Source organism: Podarcis muralis, chromosome 4 (assembly GCF_964188315.1).
Source record: "Podarcis muralis chromosome 4, rPodMur119.hap1.1, whole genome shotgun sequence".
NCBI classification, from domain to species: domain Eukaryota; kingdom Metazoa; phylum Chordata; class Lepidosauria; order Squamata; family Lacertidae; genus Podarcis; species Podarcis muralis.
The window spans coordinates 24,846,719-24,865,420 of record NC_135658.1 but is presented as its reverse complement, the minus strand read 5'-3'; the positions used below and the strand labels follow the sequence as shown (position 1 = coordinate 24,865,420).

General features: G+C 39.3%; 1 protein-coding gene across 1 annotated transcript in view; it reads left to right on the top strand.

The window, feature by feature from the left end:
* Positions 1–15,636, top strand: part of XPO4 (exportin 4) — a 67,346-nt gene extending 51,710 nt beyond the window's left edge. The window contains exons 17-23 of the mRNA XM_028726298.2: positions 662–955; positions 2,578–2,758; positions 4,698–4,816; positions 5,884–6,014; positions 6,475–6,592; positions 7,424–7,516; positions 8,976–15,636. Of these exons, the coding sequence (XP_028582131.2) occupies positions 662–955; positions 2,578–2,758; positions 4,698–4,816; positions 5,884–6,014; positions 6,475–6,592; positions 7,424–7,516; positions 8,976–9,173 (1,134 nt within the window). The 3' untranslated portion in view covers positions 9,174–15,636. The remainder of the gene's footprint in view (positions 1–661; positions 956–2,577; positions 2,759–4,697; positions 4,817–5,883; positions 6,015–6,474; positions 6,593–7,423; positions 7,517–8,975) is intronic.
* Positions 15,637–18,702: the final 3,066 nt, after the last annotated feature.

Sequence of the window (18,702 nt, the reverse complement as noted above, 5' to 3'; positions counted from 1 at the left end):
TGAGGTACCACTGTGCAATGAAATGGCTCCCGAACGCCTCAAACCCAGAAGTGAGTGTTCTGTTTTGCGAATGTTTTTTGGAAGTCGAATGCCTGACGCGGTGTCCGTGGCTTCCGATTGAGTGCAGGAAGCTCCTGCCGCCAATTGGAAGCTGCGCCTTGGTTTTTTAACCGTTCCGGGAGTTGAACGCACTCCTGGAACGGATTGCGTTCAACAACCAAAGTAGCACTGAAAGCCTGACAAAGGGCATTCCTGAGCTATAGTCAAAAGACCCCTAATTCTCCTGGAGGCCAGGCTGGCTTCCAAATAAGTTGGAGAGTGAACAGGGTTTCAGTGGCTATTCTTCAGATTGTCTCCTATGGAATGGCATGGCTCTGTAAGGACACAAGAAAAGCCCTGCTGGAACAGGTTAGTGGCCCATCTAGTCCAGCATTCTGTTCTTACAGTGGCCAACCAGAGGCCTATAGGAAGCACACCAGCAAGATCCGAGCACAACAGCCCTCGATTCCCATCCATTGGCATTCAGAGACGTACTGCCTCTCTAATGTAAGAGCTGCTCCCGCTGTGTTAAAAGTCAGAAATTTCACACCCCCAGCTGAGGTTGTTGTTACTGCTTTAACATGGAACTGCAATGCATTCTGTTTTGCTTCTTCCTCCGTAGGTCCTTCAACCGCTTCAGCAGCGGTTCTTGAATGTGATAAACCAAGAAAACTTCCAACAGATTTGTCAAGAGGAGGAGGTGAAACAGGAAATCACTGCCACCTTAGAGGCACTTTGCGGCATCGCTGAGGCTACGCAGATAGACAATGTAGCAATTCTCTTTAATTTTCTAATGGACTTCCTCACCAATTGCATTGGACTCATGGAGGTGTACAAGAATACACCAGAGACTGTTAACCTCATTATAGAAGTTTTTGTTGAAGTTGCACATAAACAAATATGCTATCTTGGAGAGGTAAATAACGGCGCAAATATACAATTTGGGTGTGGGTTTGGAGTGCAAGTTTCTGAAGACTGGAGCACTTGGGCAATCAATGCTCAGCCCTTTTAATTCCCCTTAGTTCATGTTTCAGGCTATTCCAGGCCCTACCTGCCCACTACCTTCCAAACTTAAGAACTGCCTTGTATTCTTTTTCCAGTAAATCTATTCCTGAATGGCTGGACATATAGCAGCAGAAAATTTCCATAGACAATGAAGCTGTTGAAATGGAGTTCACAAACAGATGGGATGTTAGCAGATGGGCTGACTAGAGACTGGAAGTTTCTGGCTTACTAGCAGAAGTATTTGCCCATTTGTAGGTGTTTTTCTATGCTGTTCCATTGCCCATTTGGAATGGTTTTGGCTTGAACTCATGAGCATTTGTCCTCTACAGAGCAACAGAACAGCCCTCTCTCTTACACTGCTAGTCTGTGTGCACATGCGTGTGCATGTAACACATAAACATACATCTGTCATGCATCTGGGTTTCGTGCATCTGATGAAGTGGTCTCTAGCCCATGAAGGAGTGCGGCACAATTAATTTGTTATGCCTTCAAGGTGTTAGGTTTGTGGCTTTTGCTGCAACAAACTTAATGTATTTACCACTCTGGAATTGGTTCAGTCAATCAAAAATCCTGCAGGATGGGCTGTTTTGGACCTAGCATTAGCATAGTTTAACATTACAAGAACAAGACTAGCCTTCCTCCCAGGCTCACATGCTTCCCTCTCCTTCGTGTTGCTGATGGCATCTGTCTCGAGAAACAATGGAGTGTGCCTCCAGGGGTGAAGAGTGGCCACCGCAAATACCATACTTCTGCATCCATTTGTGACTTGCTGCAGTTTGCCATATTGTCCAGCCTCAAACAAAATGTGGTTAACCTTTACTATGATTGGTGGTTACAAGCTCACTTTAAGCCATAGTTTTTGAAGCTGGCTTTTTACTTTAGGGATTCACACAACACACTATAAACTGCAGATAATCTAAAATGGTGGACGATTCTGATGTTGCAGCTGCACTTGAGAAGAAGAGAGGAGGTTGAAAGAGCATAAACTAGACTCATTCTCAGAATGCCTTACATGAGTAGAAAAGGAGGCATTTGGTTCTTGACAACACATACAGTATTTTTGAATACTTTATTAATAAGTGGCAGATAGTTACACCCATAGGAACTTGAAAATGGCTCTTGAAGAATGAGAAATTGTTTGTGGAATGCTCTCCCTGGGGAAACACACCTTGTGCCGTCACTCAGTTTTTAGGCACCAGGCTTCAGTTGTTTTCTTTTATCTAGGCTTTTGGTGGTTAAGTTTTGGGGTTATATTTGGGTGTGATTTCAAACCTTTCCTGTGGTGCTCATCTTCAAATGGGATTGGCTAGGATTTGACTTCCTTATTGTATTGTTGGATGCGCACTTGCAGGAAATTTGGTTTTTTTCTATAAAGTGACAAATGCAATAAATAATTAAAAAAGACGGTATCCTAGAACCTAGAGAGTGTTAGAACAACGTAAGTAGTAATGGAAACTGTTTCTTAAGCTTGCGGCTGTCCTTACTGAAACAAACGTACATTTCCCACTAAGCCTCCTCTTCTTTTCTTTGTAGTCTAAAGCCATGAATTTATACGAAGCTTGTCTGACCCTACTTCAAGTGTATTCCAAAAATAATTTAGGTAGGCAGCGGATAGATGTTACAGCAGAAGAGGACCAATACCAGGATCTTCTTCTCATCATGGAACTCCTTACCAATTTACTTTCAAAAGAATTTATAGATTTCAGTGATACAGGTAAGAGAGAATTCAGAGTGGGGGTGGGAAGCATTGGGCACTTTACCTCTTGGCATTTGGGTATCTAAAGCAGGCATAGGCAAACTCGGCCCTCCAGATGTTTTGAGACTACAATTCCCATCATCCCTGACCACTGGTCCTGTTAGCTAGGGATGATGGGAGTTGTAGTCCCCAAACATCTGAAGGGCCGAGTTTGCCTATGCCTGATCTGAAGCTCAGATGGAGAACCTGTGGCCCTTAGATGTTGTTGAACTCTCAACATAAATGGCAGCTCCCGGAGGCCAGTGTGTTCTCCATTCCTTCTTCAGTATGAACCACCAGCTTTGATATGAACAAACTTGACCACTGAGATCTCCCCCCCCCCCCAATCTCAATTTCCTCTTTTTTGTTTTTGTTACATTCATTGCTCCTTTTGTATTTTTAAAGTTTCATACTTTAATATTGTGTAATTTTGGAAGTCAGCTTGGAATTCTGATAAACTGGAAGGCAGGGCATGAATCTCTTAAATGGAAGTGTTATGTGTAAGTAGTGATGTTAAATTCTCGAGAATAATCTTTTCGAGAATACTCTCGAGAATATTAGGGAATTTTCATTTAAAACAGGAGAATATTCATTTTAATGCATTGAAAATGATATGATTAGTTAATATGCATGTTTATTCGTGGGTAAACTTGTTCAGATGGCAACAAAAAACTGTATAGATACTTTTATTCAATGGGGAAATGCAGTGAATTCACATTCTTTGTCTTCTGTAGCTCACATTTTAGAACTGCCAATGGCGAATGACACTATGCCCAGTAACTGGATTAAAAAAAATCATTTTTCATTACTTACACTGGCAATATCACAGCTTGACTTGTTATTTACTAGATTTTTTAATGTGGGTTGTAAAACTGGTTCTTACATTAGAATTTACAGTTTGTGGAGAATAATCTCCAGATAATTTTCTAGCAGAGAATATTCTCGAGAATATTCTAATTCTCGAGAATTTTCTCCACAGAATATTCTCACCTGTTTCTCACCTCACATCACTATGTGTAAGCATGGGTGCTGAAAACATGTGTATCATAAAGTTGTACATGTCAGAGTCAGGATAGTCTCTGACTCCCTTTGGACCATACACATGTAAATCCTGGTTTATATCTGTGTAAGGTTTGAAAGTCTTTCTGAGTAGATAATTAAAGGTTATATGAGATGCTACACTGAGCTTTCCTAGAGATAGATTTTAACTTCATGATACTGAACTTTACAGAAAACTGTTGTGGCTAATTTATGTAATGCCTAGATTTTGTACTTTCTGTACTTTGAACCAAAGAGATTTGTTCTACCACAAGGTAGATTTATAGCCAAATTATTAGGAGGAATTTGCTCTGAAATATATTCAAAGCATTATTTCTAGACAACTTTAAATTGAAGAGTAAATACAATTTTTTAAAAAAACTCACAAACTTAAGTCTGTGATGCAGTTGGATTGCTCAATATCCCCTAGCTGGAATTGATGGCAGTTCTCTATTTTAGAGTTGCCTTCCTTCCTTTCCTAGTTGGGTTTCAGATTCCTTTTGTCCATTGTGGAGTCCAAAGAAGAATCTGATCCACCCTCTGTAACTTTACACAATTTATTCTTTGCATCATTGCGTATAGTGAGTCTTTAAAAATACATCTGTACCAAGTCATGGACACAGAACATGCAGAGCTGGTATGTGTGCAACATTCTGCTTCTTAGTGCCTCTGAAAAGAAAATTAAGACCAGCTACAGTAGCCAGAGTCAAGTTCAAGATGGACTTACCAGAATGCCTGTTCTGAACTCCAGTTGCTTCTGCATAATAATTTTTAAGCAGAGTGTGTGCTCGTTATATATCAGACTTGTCAGGAAGGGAATGTGTATTTGTCTTAATGAGGCATATTTCAGATGTGCTGTTGTATCCCCCTCTCCTTTTAGATGAAGTATTTAGGGGACATGAGCCTGGGCAAGCAACAAGTAGATCTGTGTCAGCGGCCGACGTTGTCTTATATGGGGTGAATCTAATTCTGCCTTTAATGTCCCAAGACTTGCTAAAAGTAAGTACCGTTGAATGCAACATTGGTGGTGGTTTACAATGCAACTGAAAACTCTTAGCCCCCAAGTCTAGATACACCAAGCCATTAAATACAGCAGTACATTTTCCACTGCTGCCTGCTTTTGTGTTCCTGGGTGGGAATACCAACCCATTCCTGGAAACTTTCTCCTTTTTCTGAGCTTTGTAAAGCATATGTACATGTGTATGTTAGCCTGAGGCTTGCAGAACAATCAAATTTTTCTAGGCAGCCTGGAACTGGCACAGCAATCAGGCTTTGATTTGGACCAATGCCAATGGGGCGGCTCAGTTTTCAGCTGCCTCAGCCTCTTGCCACCCCGTCAGAACACCCCATTTTGGGCCTACTACAGACTGAAGCTGCTGGGAAGCCCACCAGTGGTAGTTCTGTCCACCCAGAGTTTCAGTGGACTGGCTTGGTGAAGCCAGTTGTAATTTTTCAGAAATGCCTTTAAATTAAAATGCGGGGTGGGACTGTGTACACCACCTTGAATTCATTGGAGGAATGTTGGATATACAGACATACCTTGGTTCTCAAACAAAATGCGTTCCGGGAGTCCTTTTGACTCCCGGAACCGTTTGAAAACCAAAGTGCAGCTTCTGATTGGCTGCAGGAGTGTCCTGCAGCCAATCGGAAGCCGTGCAAGATGTTCGGCTTCTGAAAATCGTTTGAAAACTGGAACACTCATTTCCGGGTTTTGATCATTCGGGAGCCGATTTGTTTGGGAGCCAAGGAGTTCGGCTTCCAAGGTAGCACTGTAAATACAAATGAATATTTTTACATCAAATTGACTTCTACCTGCCATAATTCAGCAATTTTTATTCTTAAATCATAGCTTTTAAAATTATTTTTCTTTGCGTAGCCTGTGTGTTTTGAATTAACAATTTGGAACTAGCCTGCAGGATCTGGATTATGTATAAACTGAAGGCATCTATATTGTATTTTATAGTATTTTGTTTTTGACTAACCTGGTGTTTATAATCTGGTGCTAGAATAGAGGTTTGTATTTTAAGAAGCCTAATTAACCAAGATTTCTCTATTCCTTCCTATAGTTTCCGTCGCTGTGTAATCAGTACTACAAACTAATTACTTTTATTTGTGAAATATTCCCTGAGAAAATTCCACAGCTTCCAGAAGACTTGTTTAAAAGCCTTATGTATTCCTTAGAATTAGGGATGACGTCGTATCCTTTTTGGTGAACTTCTGTGCCTCCCTTTGCCTTTAGCCAGTGTGTCTCTACTGACCCCCTTACATGTACATGTTTGAGCGCTAAACTCTCTCTTCCCTTTCTTTAATTGCATTTGAGTTGAACCATGAGAAAAAATGATTAAGAAACCTTTTCTGGAAACATTTTGTAGGGTTGAACCAATATATAATCATTCTTAGAGTGGACATATGGCAATCAAGTTGACTTAAGTTAGTTGTGAAAACTTGTCCCATTGATTTCAGTTGGTCCACTGTAAGTCTGGACTTGTGCCTGTAAGGAGAATGGTGACAATTTTTTAACAAAATTCTCTATGATGGTCTTGTGTTCTTTAAAGCTAGTTGGCAAGTTACAAGGTCTAATGGCTGATATTTTCCTGATGCCACGTTCCTGTTTTCAGTAGCAAATGTTTTTTGATTCCTTGACTTTGATTAATCAGAATGAGTTCGGACGTTTGCCAGCTCTGCTTGGAAGCTCTGACCCCATTAGCAGAACAGTGTGCAAAAGCACAGGAGACCGATTCATCCCTCTTTTTAGCAACAAGGCACTTTCTTAAGGTGAGAGGGGTGTTCCGTATCTTAACTGTCTTGTGAGTTGCGGGCGTGGACCTATTCATTTTATTTCCCTAGAAAGCAAAGTCAGTATCCATGTTCTGAATCAGAAGTGAACTGAAACTTGAATCGAAAGAGACATGAGTGGAAGGAGAAAGTGTGTTAGTGCCGTTCCTCAAACTATTGCCCAACTGGCACATGTCTCAAAGGTTGTACTCCAGTAGAAGAAATGGCAAATAAGGAGAATACCAGGTGTGGGGTATAAACTCTAGTGAGCTGTGCCAAGTTATTAAAATGAGCTTCTGCAAAAAAATTTAGGGTGCAAAAACTGGATTGGGAGTTGCCTTGCACAACACTTCTGCTAAGGCATTGTTTATAAAAGTTGGGTCTCCAGCTGCTTTTGGACTACAACTCCCATCATCCCTGACCACTGGTCCTGCTAGCTAGGATACACACTATGTAATATTCCTTCTTCTGATATTTAATGTAGAATAATGTTTGCAACCAAAGAAGAAAGCGGTCATATCTATTCAAGGAGCCAAATTTATTGTAAAACTCTCTGGGATAGTTATCTGAAGGGCAGAATAAAAATAAATAAAGGAGTAGTTCCTCCGGCTCAATGGATATGCATTGAATCATTCATAGGAGCTGATTTCAACAACTCCCTCCCTCCACCTCACAGATCTGTGTGCAATTTTAAAGTTTGTTTATTGCGGCTGTCTTGAATAGCTATGACGTCTCGTGGCTTCTATAGTACAGGTTCTGATTTTCAGCTGTCAACATGTATACAAAACTGATTTCAAGGTTATTAAGTCACTTCATTTTATTACAATTTAGATGGTTTTTGATATGCTGGTACTGCAAAAGCACAATACAGAAATGACAGCTGCAGCGGGTGAAGCGTTTTACACGTTAGTATGTTTGCATCAGGTATGTGCTTCTGTGTTTTTATTATTCTCTTCACTTCCAATGATCACAGCTGTGATGGTTCTCAAAATGTCAAGCAGCTTACGTCAGAGTCGAGAATATACTGCCTCTAGGAAGTTAACAACAAGTAACTTTGGATCCTGCATTTATTCTCATCACTAATGTTCAGCACCTATTTCCATGCAGAATACCGTATTTTTTGCTCTATAAGACTCACTTTTTCCCTCCTAAAAAGTAAGGGGAAATGTGTGTGCGCCTTATGGAGCGAATGCAGGCTGTGCAGCTATCCCAGAAGCCAGAAAGCAAGAGGGATTACTGCTTTCACTGCGCAGCGATCCCTCTTGCTGTTCTGGCTTCTGAGATTCAGAATATTTTTTTTCTTGTTTTCCTCCTCCAAAAATTAGGTGCGTCTTGTGGTCTGGTGCGTCTTATAGAGCGAAAAATACGGTAATTCTAATAATAGATAGGAATCTTAAGAGGCCTGTGCATGCGTGAAGAAGTAAGAGGTGTCTGGGAGAGTGAAGCTCCCTCTTGCGTGAGTGGAAGTCACCTTACCCTCAGCCTTAAATTCACCTGGTGGACTGAGACATGACCCTCTTCCTAAGCCTTGACCTACCTCGAATGGCTGTTATTAATACAGTGGTACCTCGGGTTAAGTACTTAATTCGTTCCAAAGGTCCGTTCTTAACCTGAAACTGTTCTTAACCTGAAGCACTACTTTAGCTAATGGGGCCTCCTGCTGCCACCGCGCCACCAGAGCACGATTTCTGTTCTCATCCTGAAGCAAAGTTCTTAACCCGAGGTGCTATTTCTGGGTTAGCGGAGTGTGTAACCTGAAGCGTATGTAATCCGAGGGACCACTGTACTACTAGGATCTATGTGAAATCCTTGGATTTACACGATATAAGTGCTGATATCTCTTCAATTACAATGGTTTTTTTCTAGTTTTTCAAATATAATTTGTACATTTCACTAATTTTATACATTTCACTAATTTTACAATCATTTCCCCCCTCTTTCTGCAGTTCCTTAAATTAATTTTTAGTATCCGCTGCATATCCAAATTAACTTAATTTGCTCATTTATTCATCTTCTTTAAATATATACTCTTATAACTGCAGGTTATTACAATAATCCTGCCAATGTTCTTATCTGTTTACAATTTATCTGTAAATATTCAAGAAAACATTTCCATTATTTTATAAAAAGTTTATTATCTTGATTTCTTATAGCATGTATGTTATCTTATAGCATACATGAATAAATTTCTGTACATTGTAGGTAGTTCTGTCCATATAAATCCCAAAAGAAAAGATCATGGAGTTTTTTTACAAAGGTTATTTTTATCATATGTGGTGGTCTTGTTGTAAGGTTAAAGCTTACTGGGAAATGATATATAATGAAATGAAAAGGACATCAATTACAGTGTTCTATCGTGTAACAAAGACTGTCTTCTTCACAGGCAGAATATTCTGAATTAGTTGAAACCTTATTAACAAGTCAACAAGATCCTATAATTTACCAGCGATTAGCAGATGCCTTCAACAAGCTTACCGCAAGCAGCACTCCGCCAACTTTGGACCGTAAGCAGAAGATGGCCTTCCTCAAAAGTTTAGAAGACTTTATGTCAAATGTCGGTGGTCTCCTCTGTGTAAAATAAACACCAGAACTGTATGCCTAACCTTGACCCTTTCTGCAAAATGCACTGAAAAATGCTGAAAGCTGACTTAATTTTAACGCCTGTTTCTGGGTTTTTTGCAGCCATCCAAGATTTTAGAGAGCCTGGAAGTTTTTATATAGTGCAGTGGAATAGGAGGTGTCAACTCTAAAATCAGCTTCTGCTAATGTCTGTTAGCCACAGTCTGTCATACCTTTTTATGTTGTACAGAATAAACAGAAAAACTGAAATCTTCAAAAAAAGAGAGAGAGAAAGAGGGAGAGAAAAGAATTCCACAAGTGTATACAGATGTGGGCACAGTCAAAATAACCAGTGCCTTGTCCCAAATGGCCTCAAATAGTGACGATTCAGATTCCTAATTTTGTTGCTGTTACTATAAACCCTTTTAGTGTGTGATTTAGACACATACAGAACTGTAAAACAATTTTAAGCTTTATTTTTCCCCCTCTGAAAACTATGTGTGTAATTAAGAGAAGAAGAAGAAGAAGAAGAAGAAGAAGAAGAGAAAACACCAAATGATATTTTTTAACGTGGATTTAGGGTTTTTTGGGGGGGGTTCTTGTTTTTTTGAGGGGGTTTTGTTTTTGTTTTTTTTACATCAACCTGGCGTTGCATGTTTGTGTAATACAAGTTTCTACATTATATGCTGCTGCCCTAAAGTTCAGAAAGAAGAAAGGTGTATATTTTTGTTTCCCCTGAAATGAACTTTAGGAACTGTAGCCATCTCATTGCCTTAATTTAAAAGAAATAATAATAATAATAAAAATAAAAATAGCTGATGTAAGTTAGGTGAGAAATCTAAGGCAAGTTTGGGTCTTCAGAACTGTTTTAGAATGTTGGCATTAAGCTGCCATTGTACCTGTTTGCAGCCCTCCTCCTGTGTTTGAGAGTATTATGTCCGTGTGAGTGTAAAGAGAGAAGTTCATGTGTAATTTTACTTTCGATATCTATTGATTCATGCCCAGGTTGTACACAACTGCAGTGTATTTTTAGACTGAACTAGACTGAATTTGTTGAAGCAATAATGTTTCAAATGGTGTAAATTATTAATTTCTACAAACTATTTTTTATGTTGGGGCATTAGATCCGATGGCTAGACTCCGCGAGTGTCAGACTTGTCTAGCCATAAGCCGTGAACGCTTGATCTTCAAGATTCAGAATACCGAACTGTGGTCTGATGTCTTGCCACCACTGTCAGATTCTGCGGTGCTTGTCTTCTGCTGCTCTGATCCCACTCATTTAATGTGTTGGCACTTTAAAAAAATAATAATATGTAAGATTATCTTTATGGTTTCATCCTGCACCCACCAAATAGGAGGTTGCCATGGGAACGAAGTGGCAGGAACTCGAGAATATGGAAGCAGGGAATTTTTGAATAGTTGCAAGCCAAACTAAACCAATGCTAATGCATATGCTGCTGGTTAAAACGAACTGTTTTGATGAAGGAAGGGGATAATTTGTCTCCAAGGCCTTGTGCTTCATCCTCTGCAAGATCCCCCCCCCCCCCCGCATTGGATATTTCCAAGTAGTAATTTTTTTACATTTTATATGGGTATGTATAAAACACTCACCTCTGTATAAGCATCATGTTTTCAATTCTTTGCCACCCTTGAGCTGTTCATCTCAAAATTTAATCACACTACCTGATGCGTGAGTGTATACACGCACACACACGTTGTGGAATTTTGTAAGGGTCCAAAACATAACTTCTTCAATTCCTTCTTGGTAAGCCATGAACCCAGAAATCAAGAGAGGGATTTGTCACTGCTTCTGCAAAACCTTTTCATAGAATGAAGACAGGCAGGAGCAAGTTGTTTCCTTGAATAAGTTCTGAAATACTTAGGGCTCAATTGAGATACCGCTACTAAACCATGGCTTTGCCTTCAAGAACACACCCTGGGCTCATGCATTCCCTTCTCCGCTTGCAGGCTTGTGCATTTTCCCCATGTTCCATTGTGCCGTATTTTGCAGTGATGGCTGAATGGTGCAAATGTTGGTTTCTACTAGCCATAATTTTTATCCAAACTAAAAACCACTCGTTTGAGGACCATGGTTTGGCTGTGACATCTGAACTGAGCCCAAGTCTCTTCCTTCTCGGTTAATATTGTTTCACCTGTTTTTCTAATCCAATGTTAGTGTTGTTCTGTAGAATGAGGAAATTTCTTTGGTGCCTGTTTGTTTGAAAATTTAGTTCCTGTGGCTTCACCAAAGCCATACTCACTCTAATTATGACAGATTCTGAGTGTGTCCTTTTAAATGATTTGATAATTCGGGGGGTTCTAAAACAACAGCTTTCAAAACATGACCGGTTGTGTTGAAGGCCGTTAACGGTTAGCAAAATAGGCAAATGTGTAGCCTAGGTTTCACAGATGGCAACTACATAGCAAATTGGGGTGTAACTCAATTGCATTTTTCAGTTATTGTGTATAACTGCTCTAGTTTATATAACTAGTGATTAAAATGGGTGCCATGTGAACCTCTAATTTCTGGAAATATGAGATAAGAGGGTTATCTCTAGAAGCTTTGAAAATAAGCGGGTCTGCAAGATTCCTTTTCAAGTGTAAAAAACTTGCAAGGCAATAGTGAAACTTGCCCAAGAATTCTACCTTTCTGGCTGGCTTGGGGAAAGATCTACCAAACACTGCTGCTTTGCAGCCTCCATTTTTTTCCAGGGCATGCGCTACAGGCTTCTGTAGATGCCAGTGCAAAATGAATGGAACTTGTGAACAACAATGCTTGGCAGACTGGTTCTAAAATTAAGAGTTGTCATGGATTATTTGTAATCTTAAACTTTCTTCCTCATTTTAAATGTATGTTATATTAAAGGGACACTGTCCAGTACATTTTTACCTGAATTTTTTGTAACTGTTAGTAATATCTAAGAAGGCTGACTATCTTTTCTGTTTTTTGTATTTTTTAAAAGTATAAATGACATTCAATCTTGTCTTTCCCCATCCGACATGTTTCCAGATGTCACAATATGTATCTCCAGCTTCTGAATGTTAGCATTTTACCAATTTCAGAGATTTATAGTAGCTCTGGAAACCTGACTTGGTGCATATGCACCTTCACCACACTGGAGAGCTCTTTTATTACTTGACTATGTCCGTGTCTTTAAAAGAAAGCAATCTTTAATGAGATAATATGTACTTCTATTAGTGGGGGCACAAACAAAGCTCATGGAAGTCAATAAAAAATAATAATGCATTTCAGTTGGCTGTTAATTTAAGCCATGCGACCTTTTTTAAAAGCATTTGGTTCATTAACATAAGAGCACTTTGTTTTGGCACACAGTGAGAAATTACAGAAAATGCTTTAAAAATTTGATTTATGCAAGAATCTGTTATGCAAGCCACAGATGTATAATTCTAACATATAAAAATATTGAATGTGGTGTTTGGACGCTTCCATGGGATGTCTGTTCTCATGATAAGCATGCCAGTCCCGCTCCCCCCAAGGTTAAAGTCAGTCTTTCCAAAACATTCATTACTCTTGGGGATAGCTTTTTAAAATTCCACCCTGCTAATTGCTAGATTGTTCAAAGCATATGAATCTGACTGACACAGTTTAATACATCTAGAGTAAACGAGAGGATTGAGCACGGGGAAGTTAACTTTGAACTCCTCATGGGAGTCAATAGAAGTGTTAGCATATTTATAGCCAAAAGAACCGAACAGGAATTCTAATTTGTTCTTTCGTCTGGTTCTTGAAGAGTTTTTTGTACATAAAACAAATATATTCAAAGTGTGGATAGATATTTAATGGTCTCAACTTACAACAGAGCTAAAAATCTGAAAACAGTTGTAATCTAAGTTCATAAGTTTTAAAGGCATACCTCCTAGCAAAATGTATTATCACAAATTATTGTTGAAATGAAATATAGGGGCGGGGGGCGGGGCGGTAAGTGGGTTTACATTTCAGTGAAAAAGAATCCTAAATTCTAATAGCAGTTCTGTCCTCCATGACCTTTAGCGAAGTGAGAGTTCTTCCCGTATTCACAAATACTGGGCATAATGCTTGTCAAGCAATTTAACAATTGTATATTATTGTGAAGTGCTTAGAATCTAGCTCCATATGCTGACTATAGCATCTACTATTTGACAGTTAATTGACTACAATGTAAACTAAAAGAAAGCCCTGTGATCACAAAAACATACAAACAAAGCAATGTTTCACACTAATAGTCCACATTTGTATAATTATTCTAAAATTGGGTGTAGTAGGTATGGTAGGTCTTTCCAGTCTTGCAATAGGGCAGAATCAAGGATGGTATTTAATTTGGAAATGGGTTATGTGAACTACTTCTATGCCAGAAATTGGTTATGTGTGCAAAAGCGCCTCACAGGCAAACAAAAACCATCTGAAATCATTGGTAACTCAGAGAAACTTTCTTTTCCTGACTGAGCTGACTGGAAGGGTATGTATTTTGTTGAGTTGGCCAGCTGATGTTTGTGGAGTCATCTCTGTAACTTGAGATTCTTCACTATTTTGAGAAGTCCTCTAAGTAGAACATGTTCTTTTTGGACTTCCATGCTATGCAAAATTTGGCAAATATGCAAAATCTTTTTTTCCCCCCATGATGCAGAACACAATTTAATGCCATAATGCTAAAGGTCCTGTAAGATGTAGGTCATGAAGGTTGCAATCCTACACACCCTAGGAGCGAGCTCCATTGAATTCAATGGGACTTATTTCTGAGTAGATATGTGGAGTGTTGCGCTGTAAATTTTGTACATTTAAACATAATTCACCATAAGACTGAAGTAGAACATGAAACCTTTTCAGTTCTCAGCTTGGTCTCAATTAAACAAAAAATGGAATGACAGTGCGGAAATTGCATAAGAGTTCCTGAATCCCACTGCATATCAGAGTAAATTGAATATCCCATGATAAAGAGGAAGCTGACATTAAAAAGCCATAGGTTATAGTCACCTAAGAAGCCAGAATATAGGTGGCAAAGGGTTCCTTATGAAATTTTATTTTTGTGGTGTTCATATTCTTGCTTTTTCCACCACAATCTCCCTTTGCTCTGAATTCTGAAATACTGTTTTCCAATTGTTTCTACTCAAGATAAGTTTATAGTAGCACATTTTCAACCCAGTTTGGGAGTTATTCAGCTTTCTACCTCTGTGTGCCACCAAAATCTGAGTAGAATCTGGGCCATTTGCTCTTGGTAATGCAGTGAAATGAGCATTCAGTATTGGGAAGCGGCAACCAGGGTGCAATTTACATTGCAAAATCACGATTGCCTTCCCAACACCTCAGATGCTGTTTTGTTTTCTCGCGCCAATTTTAGGAGCTGGAAAAACATGTTAATCTTGGGCAACTAACAGTTTGTCTTCAAATTATTGAGGCTTGCCGTTGACTGAATAATGCTGCCTGTTTCAGAAATAATTGTTTCTTTTCACAGGTGAGCATCATCAACTTGGAAACCCTTAAATTTACCCATCACTGCCCTTTCTACTGCTCACACTCTATTTTTCAGCTTCATGCTATGATTGTATATCTCATTAATGAAGAACTATTGCTGTAGGATTTTTACCAACCTGCCTTGTTCAGCAAAGAATTTCTCTCTAGAACAGCATTTGAGTGAAAGGGAAAGGAGAAACATTCTTTTAATCCTGGCTGGATACTGAAACATCAGACCTTTCGTTTAATTGACAGTGGGTTGTGTTTTTTTTTAAAGAAAAACACCCATAAATGTAGCACCACCATCTTGGTGCTTCAATGTGCATCGTTCAGTACAGTATTTGGGTTTGGTATTCTTTGCTGGGTGACTAGTAAAATGTTTTATTGCAGAAGTCTTGGAAGTATAGATTGCAACTTTTTCTTTACTACACCTAATAATGCTTGCTTCTACATGAATGTTTGACTATCTGAGCTTCTGTCTTCAACTCTAAAACTCATTGTATTGCCTTTTACCAAAAAGTGGGATTATATAACAGGCTTACGTGTCTTCTATCTGTTCTGAAGCAGGAGGTGGTTGCTGCAAGCAAGACTACAGTACAAATATTTTTGTCTGGTTTATTCTTTTGGTAAACTTAGTAAGTCAATGTCAACACTGCAAAATAGCTGGGGCAGGGGAACCAATATCCAATGTTCGTCACACCTGCTCTTAACTGTTGTGTCTATGATTCATTTTTCTTGATCTGCTCCATCGCTTTTAAAACAGCATTTTGCTACTTTTGAACTATTGCTGTATTTACCAGAGAATCTTAGGAAGATCTCTTCTCACAAGATCAACACTTAACTGCGGTGAATGCTTATACGTACTCTTCTACCCCATCCTAATCAAAGACTGTTCTGCTGAAGTTCTCTCGGACTGCCTTCAGGCTTTTATGCACTTTTGTGACTTTACGGCCGTTGAAATGAATTGTCTTGCAAATATTTTGATAAATGCATATGTATTAAAAACAAACAAAACCAAATTGCCTCAGGAAAGCAAGTTACAATAGGTACCTGTCTCTTATTTTAACTGAAATATATATATCTCCATCTACAGTCTTTAAAATAGGCGCATCATGTTTAGAGACGAGAACTGTAACTTGGGGGAAAAACCATCAACACTGATTATTAGTTTAACCTGGTAAAGCAAAACCTTGTTCACATTTAAACATTCCCGTCCCCCCCTTAATGTTGATTTCTATATTTGGTTCCTTTCATACTTTCAGAACAGAGCATAAGAATGAGGAATGAACAAACCATACTGTGGGTGTGTATAGGTTATCCATTTCCCTTGGGAAAATCTGTCCTGTACATATTGGTTTGCTATTGAATTCATTTTTTGTTCTTCTTCTAATTATACTGGTTTTGCTAAAATACATCTTATTTTTCTTCCTGCTTTTTCTGGTAGCAGCCTGGCTGCTGCAAAGGTATGGGAAGGGAAGCTGTTCTGCCAGCTTTACAGATATGTCAGAATGGTATTTGTCATAGTCAGTGGAAGTGGGGTTAATTTAGTGGAAGACAAGCCTCTTGAACTTTTATTGGAACAGTTATAATGTTCAATATATGGGAATGTTTTTATTGCCTAGTATTTCATATTCAGCAGTCTCTTTAGCCAATCCCAGACACTAGTTTTCTCAGGGAATTCTGCTGCTCATATGGATGACCAGTACATTCAACAAGCTAGGTGCTTACAGACCAGAAAGCTGTAAAAATTGGCATGAAAGAGCAGCAGCTGTTGTTCAAATCTAGTGAAGTTATCTCCCAAACCCTGGATTTTCAAGTGCTGCTTCAACAAATAAATGCTCTTTAATTTCTGGATTAGGTGGTATTGTTGCTGGAGAAATGCCTGAAATTATTCATTGGTTACCCACCCACCCACTTTGAAATGTATGGTCTTATATTGATTACCTATTAGAATAGCTATTGAGGCAAAGCCACATTTGCTCTGGGGTGGAGAATTATGCTGATAGTGTTGGATCCTAAATTGAGTGCCCTTGTAATAAAAAGGATGGACACGGGTACTGTAGACTAGGAGAAGTTGCATAGAATTAAAACCTACTGATCAGCAGAATGTACTATAGTTGAGTATAGATTCATAGAATTGCAGAGTTGGAAGGGACCTTGAGGGTCATTCATTCCAACCTCCTGCCATGCAGGAATCTCAACTAGCTCATACTTGACAGAAGGCCTTCCAACCTCTGCTTAAAAAACTGCCAAGGAAGGCGAGTCCACAACCTCCCAAGGGAGTCTGTTCTATTGTTGAACAGCTCATACTGTCAGAAAGTTCTTCCTGATGTTACGTTGGAATCTCTTTTCTTATAACTTGAAACCATTGGTCTGCGTCCTAGCTTCTAGAGCAAGAGAAAACCCTGCATATATGCTCCACCCTGAATATGATAGCCCTTGAGATATTTGAAGATGACTATAATATCTCCTCAGTCGTCTCTTTACCAGGCTAAACATTCCCAATTCTATCAACTGTTCCTCCTAAGGCTTGGTTTCCAGATCCTTGATGATTGATGGTTGCCCTCCTCTGCACACATTCCAGCTTGCCAAAAGCCTTACTGAAATCAAGATACACTATTTCCACAACATTCCCTTGATCCACCAAGCTTGTAACTATCAAAAAAAGAAAGAAAGAAACGAGATTTGTCTGTTATGACTTGTTTATTGAGAAACTCCTGTTGGGTCTTTGTAATCACAGCATCCTTTTCTAAGTGCTCATAGGCAGATTGATGTCAAGCTGGTGGTCTTTCCCTCCCTTTTTGAAGATTAAGACAACATTTGCACGTCTCCAATCTGTAGGGACCTCACCTATTCTTCAAGAATTCTCAAAAATTATAGACAGAGACTGAGATTACATCCACAAGATCCTTTAGTAGTCTCAGGTGCTGCTCATCAGGCCCTGGAGATTTAAATTAATTTAAAGTAGCTAGGTGTTCCCTTACTGCCTTTTTTCCTATATTGGGCTGCAGCTCCCTCCCTGTATTTATTCTGTTATCACTAGGTTGGACGCTGCTTTCCTTTGGAGTGAAGACAAAGTAGGCTTTGAGCAGTTCATTAATTCTATTTTATTGCAGTGGTGTACTTTGGAGCAGATATTTAAATATTAGTATTTCCTTGTCTCTTGCTCATTGTGTTAAGTTTTTTGTTGCCACACTCTTGCGGTTTGAAAATGTGAGGGGCATGTTTGGTGTAGAAGTAGTTACTAAAATTTCTATGCAGTCTCTAGACCAAACAAAAATTGTACTGCATCAAAGTATCACCTGAGGAGTTAGGGTTGGGCTGAAATATTGGCTTGAACACAGGCTGGAATCTGAACAACATAGAGCCATTGGGTTTATGTATCTCCTTTGCTCATAGCAAAGCAGACTAAGAGGATTTGTAATACAGCCAGCCGGTTTGCTGTTTGTAGGTGGGGTAGAGGGTCCTGTACAGTGTGCACCAGCTTGCTTTAAAATTCTGGGACTCAAAAGTAAAACTCGAAAACCTGTTCATGCATATTATATATGCGTTGCGTCATCTATTCGGGATTTTTGTATTATGTTTTCACCCACATTTGTGGATGTATTCCAGTCTTGGCCCCAAATACAGTGGGTAAGCTATAGCAGCCGCTGGTGGCATGAAAAAGAAAAACAATCCGGAGAGGGCACCAAAAGGGAATGGTGCATTTGGGAGGGAGGTGAACTTTGTTCCACAGGTCAGATTTCTGAAAGAGGAATAAGAGTATGTTTCATAGTAACACACTCACCCCTAGACGTAATTTCTCTGATGCATGTCCTGCTGATTTTGATTAACTTTCAAGGAAGGGGCTCTCTTCCTTCCAGAGAAGCTTGCTTAGGATTGCATCCATGATTATGATGATGTGCCTTGTTTAGGTGCTATACAAAGACATAAACACACATGATCAGATCGGTTGCTCTTCCCATTTGTTCTACTAGTAGACAAGGGGGATGCAATTCATAGAGTCTGTCTCTCTCTCTCTGCAAGGAAGAGAGCCCCTCTCCATATTCCAGGGCATAACAGTACCAAGATGGAAAAAGCAATGATTTAACACACCTGAGTG